We start from the raw sequence: 20,482 nt of genomic DNA, 5'->3' as shown, positions 1-20,482 counted from the left end.
GCAATCCCTCTACTGGGTATATACCCCAAAAACTCAAACTCACTGGTACATAAAGACACATGCAGCCCCATGTTCATTGCAGCATTGTTCACAGTGGCCAGGACATGGAAACAACCAAAAAGCCCATCAATAGATGACTGGATAAAGAAGATGTGGCACATATACACTATGGAATACTACTCAGCCATAAGAAATGATGACATCGGATCATTTACAGCAAAATGGTGGGATGTTGATAACATTATACGAAGTGAAATAAGTAAATCAGAAAAAAACAGGAATTGCATTATTCCATACGTAGGTGGGACATAAAAGTGAAACTAAGAGACATTAATAAGAGTGTGGTGGTTATGGAGGGAGGGGGGAGAGGGAGAGGGAAAGGGGGAGGGGGAGGGGCACAAAGAAAACTAGATAGAAGGTGACAGGACAATCTGACTTTGGGTGATGGGTATGCAACATAAATGAACGACAAGATAACCTGGAGTTGTTATCTTTGAATATATGTATCCTGATTTATTGATGTCGCCCCATTAAAAATAAAATTATTAAAAAAAAAACCACCTTGGAACTTGAACAGTATTTGTTACTTATAGTAAAGCCTGGTTAATTAGGATTCTTAACCAGAACTCTTAACTGACTCCCCCCGCCCCCCCTCTATTTCTACTTCTCTTTAAGGAAAAAGAAGAAAAAGACAAGAAAATTTAGAGTTTATTACTGGAGAGTTTCCCTTCAAAGGACTGGCCTGTGCTTGGGAGATATTATGCCCCGCACACCCCACCTATCCCCCAGTATCTAGCCTACCTGCCTCTCTATTGCATATGCTGGAGCTCTGGACTTTGTGAGGCAGGAACATGGTCTGACAATATTTATCTTTCATTTCCAAAGCGTTTCTTTTTTTTTTTTTTTTTTTTCATTTTTCTGAAGCTGGAAACAGGGAGAGACAGTCAGACAGACTCCCGCATACGCCCGACCGGGATCCACCCGGCACGCCCACCAGGGGCGATGCTCTGCCCACCAGGGGGCGATGCTCTGCCCATCCTGGGCGTCGCCATATTGCGACCAGAGCCACTGTAGCGCCTGAGGCAGAGGCCACAGAGCCATCCCCAGCGCCCGGGCCATCTTTGCTCCAATGGAGCCTTGGCTGCGGGAGGGGAAGAGAGAGACAGAGAGGAAAGCACGGCGGAGGGGTGGAGAAGCAAATGGGCGCTTCTCCTATGTGCCCTGGCCGGGAATCGAACCCGGGTCCTCCGCACGCTAGGCCGACGCTCTACCGCTGAGCCAACCGGTCAGGGCTCCAAAGCGTTTCTTAAAGATCCTAAAATGGGCTAATAATATTGTCTTTGAACTTCAAAACAACCTTGAGACCTAGGTTGGGTATTATGGTCCCATTTTATGGATGATGAAGCCAAAGCCTGGGAAGAGGTGACTAAGCTGTAGAGCTAGGATTTGAACCCAGGCCTCTGACTTTTAACCAGAGCCCTCCACTGCATTCTCCCTTACTAAACTAACAACAGAGCAAAACAAACAGAAGACCCTCAAACCAACCAACCAAACAGCAAATGTTAAAGATAGAAGCTGATTCCTAGGGAGGTGTGTCTTCTGGGAGCAGAGTGAGTTCTTTCTGGCAAACAGCTAGGAAGAGGGCTGACTTGAGCACGAGGTCTTCTGGGGAACTCCTGTTTCCCAGGAAATGGAGTTGGTCAGAGCATCCTTCTGTTTTTTCTGTCTCATTATTTCTTGAGCATTGCTAATAAAAAGAGGACTCTAGTCCCCCGAGTCTGGGGGCTTAGCCCTTTCTCTTCAGATTGAAGGGGGAAGAGAAGTTTTCTTCTTTGCTCCCTCTCTTTTTCTCTTCCTGCTCATGCCCTGCAAATCTCCTGGATTCTAGGGTGCCTTCCCCGAATGAGAAGCTGCTTTGCATTAACTCCATGTTGCGCCCACTCCGTGAAGCCCTGCTTCCTGAGAAGCTCTCTGTAGGGATTTCAGTGGGAGGGTCCAGATGGGCAAATCAGCGCTCCATGTCAAAAAGAAGGAACCTAGTTTCAAATCCTGCAGTGTCTCAGAGGGCGGGAGATGGAAAGGTGTGGAGCTTGACGACTTTTTGCCTTGATTTATCTTTGAGAATTTCTGGTTTGTTCAAGCCATCTGGAATATGTGTCACTGCTCTTGTGTTTTCTTCCTTTTCAAAATCCAGCCCATCTACTTCTAGTTCAGCTCTGTGAGCTACGAGGAGAACTTTTTTACAACCCAGAATTTTATTTTCTCAACTCCCATTCTCTTCACTCTTTTCTTCTCCAACTCTTAAGTTTTGGGTCAACCAAAGGTAGAGGCTGGAAGGCTGGGTGTGGCTCTGAACCACAGGGAGGTTGGTGCTGGTTCACCTGACTCTCCTGTTGAATACAGCCTTCCTGGTCCAGAGGCCTGATGTCCTGCCCTTCACTGTGGTGTGGTGATGGCTTTTCTCTCTACTGTTTCTTGGGTATTGCCAACCAGTGAAGGATTCTAGTCCAAAAGCTTCTTGGATCAGAAAGAGTAGGTAGAGAGAATCCTGCTCCTTTCCAGCCTCCAGGCCAAGAATGGATTCCCACCATCCAAAGATGTTCAAATGCTTTTATTTTATAATCTTTAGGAATGGACACTTTAAAAATAATACTACCTAGTCTTGTCTGACCAGGCAGTGGTATAGTGGATAGAGTGTTGGACTGGGACACGGAGGATCCAGGTTCAAAACCCCGAGGTTGCCAGCTTGAGCACGGGCTCATCCAACTTGAGTGCAGGCTCACCAGCTTGAGCAAGGGGTCGCTGGCTTGAGCCCAAAGGTTGTTGGCTTAAGCAAGGGGTCACTCGCTCTGCTGTAGCCCCCCCCCCTCCCCCGCCATCAAGGCACATATGAGAAAGCAATCAATGAACTTCTAAGGTGCTACAACAAAGACTTGATGCTTCTCATCTCTCTCCCTTTTTCTGTCTCTATCTGTCCCTTTCTCTGTCTCTGTCACAAGAAAAAATACTATTTAGTCTTAAAAATCCTCATATTTAGTTAGGGCAGCCTTTTGCATGTCTCACTTAAAATCTAAGCTTCAAAGGCTTTTTCCAGTTAACACACAGAGAAGCAGACCAGCTTCTGGCTTTGTGACAGTCGCTTCCCTTTGTAAAGGGTCTGACTTTTGAATCCGTTTTGTTCTGTGCAAACAGTCCCGGACCTCCGGATAGACAAGCTTTAGCTGTGGGCTCAGTGGCGTCATAGGCTATAGGGAACAAGTGAAAGCTGCAAGTCCAGCGGAAGATATAAAAGGTTGTTTATAACCTGATCTTTGAGAGGTAGATAACACTCAGGGAATCTGGATGAAGGGTATGCAGGAATTCTTTGGGTCAGAATTATTTTAACATAAAAATCATTAAGAATGATTTTTGCAAGAAATGATTGTAATCTTTGGGTTGTAAGAGGCTGAAGAATGTGGGAGAAGGCTTAGCATGCTCTGATTTTCCTTTCCATTATGCCACTACAGCAGAGGGGATAGTTCAGTCTCTCAAGGGCAGGGGGTACTCTGAATCTCATCTGAGCATCTGGCCAGATCAAGTCAGAGTAGCCCTGAGTGGGAACTAGGAGGTGGAGTCCTGTGGAAGCTAACCAGGCCAGAAGGGAGCCACTGAAGAAGGAAGAGGGGCCGGGAGGGCAAGGGGCACAGTTGATCTTGAGGTGATGATGCAGGGTTGTGAGAGAACGGAAAAGGAGCCAGTCCTGGGTCAATTGACGGAAGATCTTGTCAGCTTCAGGATGGCTACACCAGAAACTGTCAGCCTTAGTCTGGTTCACCTTAGCATAGCTTACAAAACACTCCCACAGTTCCTTTCCCACCAGAGTGCAGGAGGGAGGCCCGAAAAGTGGTTTTATCCCCATTTCACAGACGAGGACAGTGAGTTGATACCACTGGCGCAAGGGAACAGTTCACAAATGGCAAGGCCAGGATTTGGGTCTAGGGTCCTTCTTTCTGAGGTGCGTGCTCTTTCACTGACATTTCACTGCCTCTGTAAGCAGGATGGTGACTTGGGCAAGTTGTCCTCGACATTTCCCTTGTGTGAACCTTAGGCCTGTTCGTTTTGTCTTGTTCTAGTTGTCCCCACATTTTCCTCCATTTCAACGGCCTCCACAGGCTGACTGTTGTGGACTGTTCCTAGTGGCAGTGGGGCCGACTGTGTCGCTACCACAGTGGAACAGATACTTAGTTGGGCCTCCTTATGAACCAGAGGCTCACTTTATGAGACTTGACTTTGAACAAGAAAGGATGACTCCTGCCAACCTTCTAATGTTGGCTTTCTACCAGAATCTCAGAGACCACCAACCACATAGCTGTCTGGCCCACTTTTGTTTGGCTGAGCTGCAGTGGGCACTGTCTGCAACTCTGCCAGCATGCACCTTGAGGGAAAATTAACTCAGTTAAGTAGGCAGGTCCCAGTGAGGCCTTTCTGCAACCCCTGTGTTAATCTCATGGAGTAAGGGGAAAATATAGCCTTGTGCCCATTTTCATCTGTGTCTGTGTCAGAGGATTACACAGGAGGATACTCTCTTTGCTTAATTAAAAGGCTAGTTTCCCTCCAACCAGGATGTGCTGTCTTTCTCTGCCTCTCTGACTTGCTCTCTGCCTTTCATCTCCCCCCAACCCCCTAGGATTCCACTCTGAATCTCACATATTGTCATGGCCTTGGTTCATAGAAGGGAAGAAGTGTTTTATAACTTTGTTTTCTGAACCTCTGCTCTTTTTTTGAACAGAACAGCACTTTCCAGAGGTAATGCTGGGGGAAGAATTTCTTAGCCTAAGTCTGGACCAGGTGTGCACCTTGATATCCAGTGACAAGCTGACTGTTTCTTCAGAAGAGAAGGTATGATGTAGCCCCAGGGTGAAACAAGAGCCTCCTGTGTGAGGTCCTCACGGGAGGGACTTGTGGTTTAGTGAGGCCTTTCTGACAGCTTATTTTTTGTCCTTTAAAATAAAAATAAAAAGAAAAGTCCTCCTGATCCTTTACCACTAACTTTTGGGATCCTTTAAAGAAGAAATAACAGTGGTAATGATGGTGGCAACAAAGCTGCCTTCACTTACTGAACATTTAGCTTGTCGAGCACTTTGCTAAGAGCTTTACATTCTCCATTGTGCTCAGCCTTCACCGTGGCCCTGTAAAGCAGGCATTGCTATTGTCCCCACGTCACAGATGAGAGAAAAGGAGACTCAGAGGCATTAATGAGCTTATCCAAGGTCACTCAGCTGGTCACTGCACAACTGGGGTCTACCTGTCACCTCGTCTTAATCACTGTCCCATATGACCTCTTGTGAGTATCACTGAGCCTTGATGCCAGACCAGATCTTTTGGGAACATCTATTCCATTAGGGGTTTGGAATTCTTACTGATGATGAAACTGAAGCCCAGAAAGAGGATAGGAGCTGGTGAAGGTCACACAGTTAATCAGTGGTCATGTAAGAACTAGAACCCAGGGCTCTTGACACCCAGCCCCCTAACTCACTGACCACACACTTCCTTTGTGTTGGAAGCTTGGCTTCTTCCCACTGCTCTAGCTGACTGTGACTGCTCATCTTTCTTCCTTCTATGCCTTCCCTCTCACCGACTCTCTGAGTGGAGTATTCTCCTCATTTGTCTTCACTTGGTTGAATTCCAAACCAGTTCAGATTCTGCTATTAGCAGGAAGAATTTCTTTACTCCAGGATATGTAGTCTTTTGAACTGGAAATAACATAAGCTTTGGTGTTGGTCAGCCGGGTCCAAATCTCATCTTTGGTATTTACAAATTAGTTGTGTGACCTTGGGTAAGATACTTCGCTTCTCTGTTTCCTCATTTATAAAGTGAAGATACTACTAGAAGGTATTCCATGGGGTGGAATTAAATAGGGTAGATTTGTAAAATGCCTGGTATCATATCTGTTGCCTAGCAGGAATTCAGTCAGTGTTAGCTGAGTTTGTTATTGATTTTGCATCTGGAATTAAGTTCTTTTTAGTCTGTATTCCAAGATGATACTCACTTTGTTCTGCTTTTTTACTGTAGTTAGTTCTGACCTGGTCTTTCTTCCTTCACTCAACTGAGAGTTCCTTGTTGGTAGGTGCCACATTTTATACATTTCTGTATCCTCAGAGATGCTTGGTATGTGTTTCTCGAATTGTCCTAGTCCACTCTTACTGTCTAAGCTTGAGGTCCTTTCCTGAGGGAATATTTAAGGGAAAGCCCTCAAAAAGGATTTTATATTGGAGATAAGATTGTGCCCACAGGCATATGTCCAGAGAGTGGGGGTGAAGATGACAAGCCAGTGCCAGTCTCCTGTTGAGGTTTGACCAAGAAGAGTAGTTGTTTATTGGAAATGTGAGCTGCCCTGAAGCTTCAGAGAACTCTCTAGAAGATGAGTGGCACAATAATCTAGACTCTTCCTCAGGCTCAGGAAGGCCTTTGTTTCCATTAACTGGTGTGAAACAGCACCTCCAGGGATAAAGAATCCCTCTGGCCAGGCCAAAGGCTCCTTCCTGTCCCAGCCTCAGCTATGGATCAGACGCTCTCTCTTGCCAAGCCCATTTGATGTCTTCTCTGGATTGTGCTACCAAATGGACACAGTCTGAAGAAATGAACTAGTCAGTTGATAGGCTGTGTGAATGTTGGGGCAGTTGGTTAGTTTGGGACCTACTTGAGCATGTCCTCAAGTATAGTTTGGAAAAACAGAAGCAATCATAAAACAGCAGAATTTGGATCAATGTGAGTATGTTTGCTTTGAGAGGTGGGGACCCTTTCATGCTGGCCCACCTTGCTCTGGAATTTTTTTTAGGTGAGGACGTACAGTGCTTGCTGTGCCAGGGCAGGGTTGCTAGCACAGAAAGGCAATTTGGGCTTTGGACTCAGGCAGACTTGGTTTCATACTTGGTTTGATGCTTATTGGCTTTTTGATTTTGAGAAGTCACTGGTCTCTTTGAACCTTAGTTTCCTTACATGTAAAATGGGAATACTATTTATGCGTCCCTTATAGAGTTGTTATGAGGATTACACATAATGGGTATTAAATAGGAAATATAATGTTTGGCAGGTGCTTAATGAATGGCATTTGTCATTGTGATTACCATAATTTTGAGGCACCGTTGATAATGGTAATGGTATCAATTTTGCCATTGATAATTATAAAATAGCCATGAAATTAATTGCATATTTCCAGAAACAGAAGCATAGTGTTAAGTCTTCACACTTAAAATTTGTTGGCCCTGGTCAAGTAGCTTAGTTGGTTAGAGAATCATATTGACATGCTAAGGTTGAGGGTTTGATCCTGGTCAGGGCATGTACATAAATCAACCAATGACAGAATGAATAAATAGAACAACATATTGATGTTCCTCTGTCTCTCCTCTCCTTTCTTCTCTTTTAAAAATCAATAAATTAAGAAAAATGACAATAGTGGCTCTTATTTATTCCTATACTTACATATGAGTTTCTCATTCTGTATAATCAGAGTTTGGAGTGTAAGAATTTTCACATTAATAAAGTTGTGTGTCATATTTGGTTCTGAAGTTTTATGTAACTTCAGAGTTGTGTGCTGCTTTTCAGCAAATAGATTATTCATGATCTTGGTCCTTTTGGTAACTTTACAGTTGGCCGTGTGACTTTGAGGTTTATCAAAGTATGGTGGGGTTTGACCTGCATTTTCTCTTTGGTGAGATCCATAGTTTAATTTTATCTTAATTGAGCACATGTTTCCTGAAGTAAAATGTCTGGAAGGCTTTGACAATTAGATGTTTACCCTTTGGATGCTAGCCTTTTAGGCTTTGAAAAATATGTGATCTGTTCCAGGAGATTTGGTGATTTCTGCTCCCTTTAATTACATTGCATATGGTAAGCAATCTCCAGCATGCACAATATAGCTTTTTCTTTTAATATTGCATTTTAGTAAATTTATTGGAGTGTATTTGAAGTAACATCAAGGATCTTAATTTAAGCTGAAATTCAACTGCATTTAATGTTAACATTTGCACAAAACCCAATGTGTCAGTAATTAATTCAGCTAAATCCACACTTGAACAGCAATATTAGCTATATTGTGACTTACCTCTTTGCCTACAGCATACAGGTTTTTTCTAACATGTATTATAAAATGCATCTTAAAATAGAGGAAATAGGGTATTTTAGTGTTAATGATGGTTAGAAATGACAATGGCTGGGCCCAGGCGATTTGCTCATTGGGAGTTTGAAAGTATAGGTTCTATAGTCCGAGTTGCTGAGTTTGAATCCTGGCTCCACTGCTTTGATAGGCTGAATGACCTTGGAAAGATTATTTATCTCCCACCAGAATGTATGCACCAAATATAGTCATAGCTTTTGTCTGTTTTAAGATCACTACTAGAGTGGTATTGGGTTCATGGTATACACATAAAAAAATGTTCTTGAATGAACGAATGAATGAAAGACCTCTTTACTTGATCTTAGCCAAAAGCCAAGAAATGTTGATGAAAAACCTTTTTAAGTCTCAGTTTTCTCACCTATAAAAGGGAAATAACGATAGTGTAGTATATATCTTACCGAGTTCGTCTGAGGATGAAATAAAATAATACATGAAAAACTCTTAGTACATAGGAAGTGCTCACTACTGTAAGATAGGATTTTCACTGCCATGACTACTACTAGTAGTACTGCTGCTACTATACTACTGACTGTTGACTGGGGCTTTTCTCAAGGGGAAGCTCTTCGCAGAGCCCATAGTGATCTGGGTGGTTGTGTGATATGGGGCTTGGTGCCCAGCGGGGGCAGAGAGTGGCAGTGGCCTCGGTCCCCAGTGTACCCAACACCCTCAGCCCTGTTTGGGATTTCCCGATTCTGTTCTTCCTGCATCACACTTGTTTTTGCCCATGCCTTATCTCCTCTGCTGTACTTATACTCCTTGAGGGCTGCAAGGGTACCTCAGCCATCTTTGTGTCACTCACAGAGCCTGATGCAGAATCCCTGGAGGTGCTGAGCAGACAATCTCTGAGGGAGTGAAAGGGCAGATTGGGGTGGACTCCACCTTGAGCCAGCTGAGGTTATGGGGATAATTTTAACATTTTCCTGGAGAATGGGGAAAAATGTGGGAAATAGAGTTCAGAAGAGAACATAGATCTTTGCCCCTTTTTCTTCTTCTTTTCCTTCATGTAGTTTTTGTTTTACAATTCTTTTTATTTGAGAAAAGACCAAAGGATCTGGTAGGAGTCACAAAATACTATACTAGTTCTTTGGGTAAGACCTTTCCCCCTCATCCCCACTCCAAGATAGAGGAAGACAGAGGAGCAAGCACCTCCCGGTCACCTGATTCTGCTGCACAGGGGTGTCTCCGAAGGGTCAGAGCTAAGACTGAGCACAGATAGCTTGTTTCTTGTCTTCCCCTTTGAGATTCTCACCATGGACAGCCTTAGCAACCCACAGGCAGGGTAATCAACCTTCTGGGACAAACACACTCTAAGGAGAGGAGAGGTGACTTCTGAGTTCTAGTGCAGTTTTGCCACTGAATTGCTGGTCATTGGACTTTTCTAAATTTTTGCTTTCTTACCTGGTATATGGGTTTCTGCTCCTCAAGAGTAAGTACAGAGGGACAAATATATGGTGATGGAAAATGCTGTGACTTTGGGTGATGGACACACAATACAATCAAGAGTTCAAGTGCTGTAGAAATGTTTACCTGAAATCTATATACTCTTATTGATCAATGTCAACTTATCAAATTTAATTTTCTAAATAAAAATAATAAATATAAACATAAGAACACCAACAAAAAAAGGAAAAGAAAGAAGGAACATTATTGAGGTTTTCCAAGTGAGTGCTAATGGGGAAATGGCCCACATTTGAAATACAGGTCAGGAAGAGATTGCTTAGGTCTATTAAAAAGTTAGAAAATTGTCAAGTATGTAGTGTAACAAGAACTATAGGTTCTCTCTGCATGATCACATTGTGCTGTTATCTCCTAAAACTTTAATCAGGGGCCAAACTCTGATATTTTATCTCCTGGAAGGGATTGGGCTCTGTCTCCCAGAATCATTAATGTTGCAGAATCATTAACGTTGCATCCCTCCTCCCTGAATTCCTACCTAGCCTCTCTAGTCAGTGGTAGGTGTGAGATACAGCCTGGAGCTCCTCATGTAGTAGGTGGGGCTTGAACTCTTGCTGCCTAGATGTTATCCCGTGACTAAGCAGGTACATCTTTGGCCCAGGCTGCGTAGTTGGCAGCCCTGCCTTTATCTGAGGTTGGCATTAGAGGTGCCAGCGTCAGCCTGCAAACAGTGATCTGGCAGGGGGTCCCTGCCTCAGCATTGCTCTTTTTACTCTTCTCCTTGGGAGAGTGTAATTCAATAAGCACCTCAGAGTGGAATGCCACAAACTGTGACCAGAAGTCTACCTTGAATACCCACTGTTCTGGTATATTTCACACAGCATTTTAAAAAATGTGATGTTTGTATTGAAGTTCAGAGACATGAACAAATAAAAAGTGTTCAGCTCAAGTTTTTACAAAGTGAGACAGCCACATAACTAGCACCCAGACCAAGAAACAGAATCTAGAACTCCTGTTCAGTCGCTGTCCCCACACCAAGAAGCACAGCTACTATTCTGACTTCTTACAGGCAAGTTTTGCCAGTTTCTGAACTCTGTGTGAATGGAATATTGGTGTATGTATGTTTTTGTGGTGACTTCTCTTGCCCAGCATTCTGTTTGCACAACATTCCTGATTCTTACAACTTGCAAGGCAGAGATTATTGTCTCCATTTTGCAGAGGAGGAAACTGAGGCATGCTAACAATAGATTGAATGGATTGAAGCTGATTGTGTCTGCCTCTTAGGCCCCAGCTCTTTATTAATGCATGCTCACCCCAATGGGAGACAGAGGTGAGTAACACTTAGTCATTACTATTTAAGAGTCTGGTGGGCACGCCCTGGCTGGATGCTCAGTTATCGTCTCGAAGTGCGGAGGTTGCTGTTTCAATCCCCGGTCAGGGCACGTACAGAAAGAGATTGATGTTCCTGTCTCTCACTCTCTTTCTTCCGCTTGCTAAAATCAATAAAATAAACATTAAAAAAAAAAGAGTCTGGTGGGCAGACAGACCTAAAACATATATCCACATTATGTGGCTGAGAGAAGTAGTTGCCTGTAATGGAAGTTCCAGGAAAGCTCTCTGGAGTATTTTATTGCAGATTGTTGTGTGGGGAAGGACTTCAAGAGGATAATATTTGAGCTAAAGCTTGGAGGATGAGAACAGGATTTTGGAAAGCTATTCAGGTTGGAGGAACTGTAAGAAGTTTGCAATAACTTATTGTACTTGGGGGAAAGTAAGCTGTGTGATGAAAATCAAGGGTCTTTGAGGGGGGGTATTGGGAGATGAGGCTGAGAATGAAGTAGGGGTCTGTGCAGAGGGTTAGGAGTGAGGACTTTCTTCTCTAGGTCAGTGTTGACCCAAGTGTGTGCCGTAAAACCACATTGCTGTGGGGTGTTGATAGGTATTTAGATTTTTGTCAGAGCTTTTACATATTAATGAACTTTGTAATCTCTAAAGAGGATTGGGGCTGTGCATGTATGTGTAGAGGTGTTCCCCAGGCTCATTTGCTCTGTGGCCCCTTTACTACAGAATGTCCCCTGCCCCTGGTATCCCCAGGGACACAGTAAGGAGAACAGTCTGAAGGCCGCCTTTCCTTGGTTGCCCGTATTCTACAATTTATTGCAGCTGTTGATTTTCCTTTTGACAGCTTGTTTCATTACTGATCTGTAATATTTTATTTGTGAGGCCATCTTCAGAGGGTGTTATGAGCATGAGATCTAACTTGGTTGCTCTGCGCTGTGGAAGTGCCCCTATAGGGCAGGTTGACTGGTTTAGAAACAGGATTTTTTTGGATTATTTTTTGTATTGAGTATCCCTGGATAATGTCAGGTCAAACCCCACATTGTGTGGCGTGAGCCTGGTATTCTGATTTCTTAAAGATGAAATCTTTTTCTCTCCAGGCTTCCTTACCCACCCCCATAGCAGGTGGGTGGAGTTCATCTAGTCCCAGTTCTACAGCTGGGGCAACACTGCCTGCGAGGAGCCTGTGGCCCAGACACTCAGCCTGACGGGACACTCATTTCGAACACTTAAAGCCCATATCTGCATTGTATGGACCTGTGAGCCATTTTGGCCTCTAATTAAACTCCCAGACTTGAATTCCTTTTTATTTAAAGCACTTGGGCATTTTTCTTTTGCTTTTGTTTGTGGCTTAAATCTTTACTTTTTTGTAATAAGGTCATTTTCATGTGTTTGGTGCTTTGGGGAGGATTCCTTCCAAGTCTCAGACAGCTCAGTCTGTCCTATTGACTGGAAGGCATTCTCCATCCCTGTGTCATGCTCCAGTCATGCTCCAGTCACGTTTGTAAGATTAGTGCCACTGGAGTAAAATCTCTCAGCTTGCAGGCGTTTCGCTATCAAACCATTGTGCTTCCCTTTCCTTACCCTTTGCAGAATCCTAGTGAAGACCTTTGTACTGGCTGTGGGCAGCAGTGGAAGGCTGAGGGACAATTTCAGGGCAAGGCAGTTTTACTGTTTTTGTTTTGTCATCATTTTTGTTGTTTATATGAAGTTAGATATTTGGCAGAGTGCTGTTGTAGGAAGGAACCATGCCCCCAGTCATTCCTGCTTTGGTTAACTTATTCAATCTCTTTGTAAATATTTATTGAATGCTTTCTATGTGGCAGATAGTGTGTTAGTCACAGGAGAGACATTGGTGAACAGATAACCCTTCATCATAGAACTTAGAATCACATGAGGGAGACAGATTTACAGTTACAAACTGGGAAATGCGCTTGGACAGAAACATCCAAGGTACTGTGAACATGTAGGTTGAGAGCCAGCGGTTCTAACTGCTGTCCTGTCACCAGTCTGCCGGGTGACGCTGGGCAGACCACTTTCTCACCGTCTGCCTCACTTCTCCCTTTTGTGAATGCCTCTGCCTGCTGCACAGGGCCCTGTAAGTCTGAAATAGAGCAACCACAGGAAAGAGCTTTTAAGTGCCCTATAAAACCTTAAGATGATGCTACTGTCAGGAAGATAAGTGCAATTTAGGTAGGTTTTCTAGAGTCTGGAAGCCTCCAGACCAGGAAATCTCCTAGCCCAGCGGTTCTCAACCTGTGGGTCGTGACCTCTCCAGAAAAATTCTAAAAGCCTGATTCGTTTGTTGATTCATTTTCTAATTTTAATTTCCATGTTGTAAATATTTTTACCAAGGCTGATTTTAAGCGACCAGTGTGATGTTACTAAATGCTGGGTTGGAAAGAAACACACATGATGAGCTCCGGCCCCAGCACACCACTGCTCCTAGCTGTCCTCGGTATTGTGTGTGACAGGGTGCTGGGGGTATAGTTAATGTAACTCTTCTTAACCTTTGGTTTAAGAAACAATAACAGAAATGTGACAGAATCATTCTTGCATCTAGAAGCTCTGTCTTACTGATTTAAAATTATGGCTGTGAATTTGGCAAAAGCTATTGGCTCAATTCCTATGAAAAAGGTAACCTGGGGGGATGTCCTGGGGGAGGAGCATGAAAGGTGTGATTAAGATTGTGGGTTTAGGAATGTAGTTTCCCAACTCAACAAATAGTCTGCCTAGGTTTTTCAACTAATTGTGCCTTAGAGATGCAATATTACATAGCATTAGAACTTGGATTTTTGGATTTAATTGTGCCTTAGAGATGCAATATTACATAGCATTAGAACTTGGATTTTTGGATTTAGACGTGAGTTCACATCCCTGATTCACTGCTTCCTGGCAGTGTGACCTTGGACAAGCTGTTAGCCTCTCTGAGGCTATTTCCTAATCTATAAAATGTGAACAATGATATGTAGAGCACTGAGTTTTTGGAAGATTAAATGAGGTCATGCATGTAAGATGCCTAGCACTGTGCCTGTTAATGATAAAGTTAGTCCTCCTCAAATCTTGAGTAACAAATTAATTAAGTCCATGTGTGGGAACCTAGTGTTTTTTCTTGATGTTATCAAAATTAGCTGCTTTTCCCCTGTCCTGTGTTTTGCTAAGAATCACCTTCAACTCAACTTTGCCAACTCATTCCCGGCCTATTTTAACTTGAGCCCCCCTTCTTGATTCTCAGAATGCATTTTGGAAGCAGAGTTAGGTGCCCCAGAGCTCCCCACTTTACTTGCAGGTGCAGGTGTGGTCCAGCACGGCTGCTTGTATGACTGGAGGGATGGGACAGGAGGATCAGTTAATTGCTGCTCTCTGGCCAAGGCCTGTGCTTACATTTGAAGTGTAGTGAGCAGAGGTGATAAAATATTTTTGCCATCTCTTCCCACATAGCAATCTTGTAGTACTTAATAAAGTGGTTTTGAATAAGAAGCAATGAGGTAATGATGCTATTTTTTGTTTAAAAGTGAAGCCTGGCCCTGGTCAGTAATCTCAGTGGATAAAGCGTTGGCCCAATGTATGCACGTTCTGGGTTTGATTCCCAGTCAGGGCACACAAGAGAAGTGACCATCTGCTTCTCTCCTACTCCTCTCCCCCTTTTCTCCCTCTTCTCCTCCTGCAGCTTGGGTCTTAATTGTTTCAAGCATTGCCTTGGGCACTGAGGATAGCTCAGTTAGTCTGAATACATGAGCCTCAGGTGCTAAAAATAGTATGGTTGATTCTAGCATCGGCCCCCTCCTCTCACATTAAAAAAAAAAGTGAAGCCCTAAGCACCTTATGGCAGCTGATTATTTCATCATGGGGCCCATGGAAAGTATTTTTATCCGAGTAGACATCACCCTGTTCCATACTTGAAGCCACAGTGTCTTTGCTTAGATTTTATAGACCAGGGGTTGACCTACTTTTCCTATACAGGGCCAGATAGTAAATATTTTAGGCTCTATGGGCCACAGAGTTTCAGTCCAACTCTGCTGTTGTAGTGAGAAAGCAGCCATAGACAGTACATAAACGGATGTGTATGGCTGTGTTCCAGTAAAATTTTATTTACAAAAATGGATGGCAGGCTGAATGTGGCCTCTGGGCTTTAGTCTACCAACCACTGCTGTAGACATTTGAGAGGTAGCCGAGAACAACGGGTTGTGCACTGGAGTTGGGTACACGCGGACCCAGTATTAGTGCTTTCTGGCTCTGGACTTGGGCACGTCACATAATAAGGGGCAGGAGTATCTGTTCATGGGCCTCTCATGAGAGTCTAGGAGACGGTATTTCTGAAGAATGGGGTGCAGAGCTTGGCACTTAGTGAATATTAGCTGCTGGCACTTGTTGCTCCCTTGCCTTGGCCAGTCCCTTGATGGGAGGGGCTATTGGGAATGATTTTAGGCACATTGAGGGCTAATACTAGTTGGAAGTTTATTTGCTTGAAAAATAAACAAGCAAATAAACTTCCAGCTAGCATTAGCTTTCAAGCATGAAGTCTAATGAAAACAATATATGGCCTTTTCCAGCTGCTGACAAGGTCACTGGTGTTGCCTAGTGCTGTAGCTTTAACAGCGGAATAGGTAAACAGTGCAGCTAAGTGGAGCCACTCAGACACTTCAAGCCAAAAATAAGATAAGGTTAAATATCGACTTCATTAGACTCAGCTGGCTTTTCAGCTTTTATAACAAAGACTGAGCTGGTTGAGGGGGAAGAGCGTGATCAGTAAATGCCACCTACTCAAGGACTTGCAGTTCATTCTTCAACAAACCTTTCTTAACCAGCCAGCTGCTCTGTGCCTGTCAGAATGCTGAACGGCAGGAGGTGCAGCGACAGAGAAGGTGCACTTCTCATCCTGCAAGAGCTGACAGTCTATCCAAGGGGTGTAGAAGGAAGTGTGACTAGCCCCAACATAAGGTGGAATGGGACTGGCCGCCCCCCACCCAACCCAGCAAAGCCAGATTTCCCCAGCATCCTTTGGTCTGTGGCCTGGCTCCGCCCTCTTCACAAGTTCCAGTCTCCACCTCCCCGGTCCTGCTCTGGGTTCCAGCCTGGGCAGGTTCCACTGCCTCCTGACATTCTGCACTCATTTGCCCATTCATTTATTAGAAACTATTTGTGTGTGTTATGTGCCAGCAAAGAAGACTAGGTTCCCTGTTCTCATAGATCTTTTTATTTTTAATTGAATGTATTGGGGATAACACTGTTGACATAATTCTACAGGTCTCAGGTGCCCAATCCTATAACACATCTGTATACTCCATATTGTGTGTTCACCAGCCCCACCAAGTTAAGCCTCATCCATCACCATTTATCCCCCCTTTAGCCTCCTCCTCATCCCCTTCCCCCCATCAAGGGCTAGTTGAAAAAACACAATTATTTATAAAATAATGCTGTGGGGATGAGGAATATTGCTCTATGAGATTTCATCATTTTAATAAATGAACTAGACAAGGAGGATTTCCATGATATGTATCTGTATGTTTGTTCTCACATAGGTTATTTTATACAGATCTGAGAGAACACTCTACATACATACAGCACCTTTTCCATTCTGTTCTATTTCCCCCTTTCCTTTCGGATTCCTTGGTCAATTCAAGTATGCCCAGCTTGACCTAAGTGTATATTTGGGAAATAGGTCCAAGCATTTTAGAGGCAAAGAATCATTAACATATCAAAACACAAAAAATATAGTTAGGTTAAGAAAAATTAGAGCCACCTCACCCCTAGGGAAATTTAATTTTCATTTAAACTTTATGCCACATTGTAAATTTTTTCTTTTCCCTTATAGCATTTCTTTTCTTCTCCCTTCCACTTTTTATGCTCTTTACCTAGATTTATCAGTTGAACATTTTGTTTCATTTGCTTTCTTTTTCTCTCTACATCTTTAATCTTTTATTTTGCTGAACCATTTGATAATAAATTGCAGACATCGTGACACCTTACCCCTAAGTATTTTAGCATGCACCTCCTAAGAACAAGGAAGTTCTCTTTTCTAGCCATTAAACTGTTACCTTACTAAAGAACCTTAACATTGATACCATAATATTATCTAATATATAGTGGCTGTTCAAATTTCCTAATGGTCTCAAAAAAGTCCTTTTGACCGTTTCTTTTAAATCCATGATCCAATCAAGGGTCATGCACTGTATTTAGTTCTCCCGTCTCTAAATACCCTGGATCTAGAACTGTTTCCCTGTCCCTCCTTTCATGATAGTAACAGCTTTGAAGAATCCAGGCCAGCTGTCTTACATAATGCTCCAAATATGGAGTTGTCTGATTGTTTTCTTGCAATAAGATTCAGGTTAAACATTTTATGAAAGAGTACTACATAGGGGATGATACTGTGTCCTTCCGTTTAAACCACAATCAGGAATATAATTTGTTTGTCCTACTGTTGGTAGTGGTAACTTTGATCTCTTGTTAAGGTGGCATCTGTCAGGTCGCCCCCTGTGAGGCTCTCTTTGCCCCCCCCCCCCCATGTAATTAAGAAATCATCTTTAGGGTGATACTTTGAGAACTGTGACTGTATCTTGTTTTCCAACAACTTTTTACCCAGTGAAAATGAGTGATTCAGCATCCATGAGTGATCTTTGCTGAATCAGATATTACATTTGTGGTAACAAAATTATGTTCGTTTTTCTTATTCTATCATTCTGTCTGCTTTCATTAGCTGGCATTTTTCTGTGAAGAACCTTTCCCACATTAAAAAAAGTATTCTTATGGACTCATGGATTTTTAAAAATTTGTTATCATCTATTACTATTTTCTTTTAATTAAGGATATTTTAAATTCAGATATGATTTATATACAGTGAAATGTGTAGATATTAAGTGTACAATTTGATTAGTTTTGACAAATGCATATGCCCATGTAACTGCCAACCTGTCAAGATATAGAACATATCCATTACTACAGAAAGTTTCTTTTGACCCATTCCCAGTCATCTATTACCCCAACCCCCATCCTGCCCAAGCAGCCTGATCTGATTTCTTCATTATTCTCTTTTATGTTTAAATTGCCCCAAATGTTGTCAGTGAAAGGCCTATCTAGGCGACTCTGTGTCCATCAGTTGTCTCCCCCTTAACCTTTTTAGCACGTTCATACTTTCTGGCACATGGTGTTTTGTTTTATTCTTTTTAACAGTTGAAAATATCCCATGGGCCCTGGCTGAATAGCTCTGTTGGTTAGAGCAGTGGTCCCAACTCCCGGGCCGTGGAGCGGTACCAGTCTGTGGGCCATTTGGTACCGGTCCACAGAGAAAGAATCAATAACTTACATTATTTCTGTTTTATTTACATTTAAGTCTGAATGATGTTTTATTTTTAAAAAATGACCAGAGTCCCTCTGTTATATCCGTCTAAGACTCACTCTTGATGCTTGTCTTGGTCACGTGATACATTTATCCGTCCCACCCTAAAGGCTGGTCTGTGAAAATATTTTCTGACATTAAACCGGTCCATGGCCCAAAAAAGGTTGGGTACCACTGGGTTAGAGCATCGTCCTGCAGCCCAGAAGGTGCCAGTTTGATCCCAGGTCAGTGTTCCTGTCTCTCTTGCTCTCTTTCTTCTCTCTAAAATCAATAAAGTAAACATTAGAGAAATATATATCCCATGGTATAGATAATATTTTAGTAATTTCTCCAGTGGTGCATTTTGGGTTGTTTCCTTCTTTAAAATGTGCAGCAGAGTCCTGGAACACATTCTTGCACCACCACTTTTGTGAGTATTTCTATAGGCTAGAGCTTTCAAAGTGTTATTTCTTTGGTCAAAGAGTATACACATTTAAATTTTTTAAAAATTTATTTTATTTTATTTTTTTATTTTTCTGAAGTGAGAAGCAGAGAGACAAACTCCTACATGCGCCCAACTGGAATCTATCCGGCAAGCGCACTTGGGGGCAATGCTCTGCTCATCTGGGGCGTTGTTCCACTGCAACTGGAGCCGTTCTAGCACCTGAGGCAGAGGCCATGGAGCTGTTCTCAGTGCCCTGGCCAACTTTGCTCCAATGGAGTCTTGGCTGCAGGAGGGGGAGAGAGATAGAGAGGAAGGAGAAGGGGAAGGATGGAGAAGCAGATGGTCGCTTCTCCTGTGTGCCCTGGCCAGGAATCGAACCCGGGACTTCCACACACTGGGCCAATGCTCTACTGCTGAGCCAACTGGCCAGGGCCTGCACATTTAAATTTTTGATGGATATTGCCAAAGTCTTTCCTCCCCTTTAAAAGCCATGTTATTTAAATTTCCACAAACAGTGCTGGTTTCCCCACAGCCTTACCAACATTGAATTTTATCTGCCTATGTGTATGTGGTGGTACAGAGTTTGAATTTGGACTTATCCTTGAGTAAGGCAAACACCCAAATCAGAGATCCTCCTTTCTGGTTCTAAGCCCAGTTTTGATTTGTGTCCAAATGAAACCTCTCCTCAAAGGAGAGGTTAAATCCAAGGAGAAATTTTTGCCACTTATTGTCAAAAATTCCCTTTATTCAGTGTCATATTCACCATTACCACCAATTTTTGGCAGAGAGCAGTCTTATGTTTTTATTCTGCATTAACTAAGCCTGGGAAGTTAATGAGGAGAGGGTGTGCGGAGCCGGAGATGACAGTGCCCCCAGGGTTTCTGGTCCTCGAGCAGTCTATAAGATTCGGTTCGAAGTTCCTCTCTGTATTTCTACTCTTACATAACTGTTGGATCTGACTTTTATTTTGCAGTGAACCTTGATGATTCTGTATTTGGGATAGCAGGTTTATCATAATTTACTTGTGTGTGTGATCACTCACATCAGTTTGTAAACAAGGACTTTGTATTTTTGTTTTATTTTAAATATTGAATTTTAAACATGTTTGTGAATGACTTTTAACTTTTTTTTTCTTTTTTCAGGTTAAGGAAGTTGTTTGAAAGCCATTGTCTTTTTGGTAAAGTTACCTGTTGATTTTCTTTATAGGTATTTGAAGCTGTGATTTCATGGATCAATTATGAGAAAGAAACCCGTTTAGAGCACATGGCAAAGCTGATGGAACATGTCCGTCTCCCTCTTCTACCTAGGGATTATCTAGTTCAGGTGAGTCCTGTGTGTCCCTGCTTACCCACACCTCTAGGAGTAGCAGCGGGCAACCCTGGTTGAGTGGAGTGCTTGAGGAGATTTCTGGGTCCTCTGTATGGGTTGAGGTCATCAGCCCGTTGGGGTACGTGTGAGGTGTGGTAGTGTAAGGCCTTAAGAGTATTGGCTTGAGAATAAGATACTTAGGTTTCAGGCCCTGTTCTAGTACTTGTTAGCTTGGAGTTTTTATTTAACCTCTTAAAGCCTCAATTTCTTCTTCACAGAAGGGAAATTACAATAGAGTCCAGCAGGGTTGTTGTGGGGACCAAAGGAACTGTAAATATGTAAGTTAGGTGTTGAGCATGGAGCAGGTCCAAACAAATGGTCAATAAAAGTTAGCTGCTTTTATTGTAGAGGACCAGATAAAAAGGATAATTTCCATAATGTTGCTTTGTTCCCTTTTTTGCCTTAGTTTTAGGCCATTTGGAGCCCAGTTGGGGATTGTTTAAACCAACTCCTCACAGGTACCTGG

At 42.9% G+C, this 20,482-nt stretch overlaps 1 protein-coding gene across 13 annotated transcripts in view; it reads left to right on the top strand.

Moving 5' to 3' along the window:
• The window catches only part of KLHL3 (kelch like family member 3), a 358,874-nt gene that overhangs the window by 296,161 nt on the left and 42,231 nt on the right, over window positions 1-20,482 (top strand). For all 13 annotated transcript variants that reach the window (XM_066344557.1, XM_066344552.1, XM_066344549.1 and 10 more), the window contains 2 exons: window positions 4,769-4,878; window positions 19,855-19,971. In XM_066344557.1, the coding sequence (XP_066200654.1) occupies window positions 4,769-4,878; window positions 19,855-19,971 (227 nt within the window). The remainder of the gene's footprint in view (window positions 1-4,768; window positions 4,879-19,854; window positions 19,972-20,482) is intronic.

This window comes from Saccopteryx leptura, chromosome 6, assembly GCF_036850995.1.
Source record: "Saccopteryx leptura isolate mSacLep1 chromosome 6, mSacLep1_pri_phased_curated, whole genome shotgun sequence".
NCBI classification, from domain to species: Eukaryota; Metazoa; Chordata; class Mammalia; order Chiroptera; family Emballonuridae; genus Saccopteryx; species Saccopteryx leptura.
This window is presented reverse-complemented; position numbering and strand designations above follow the sequence as displayed.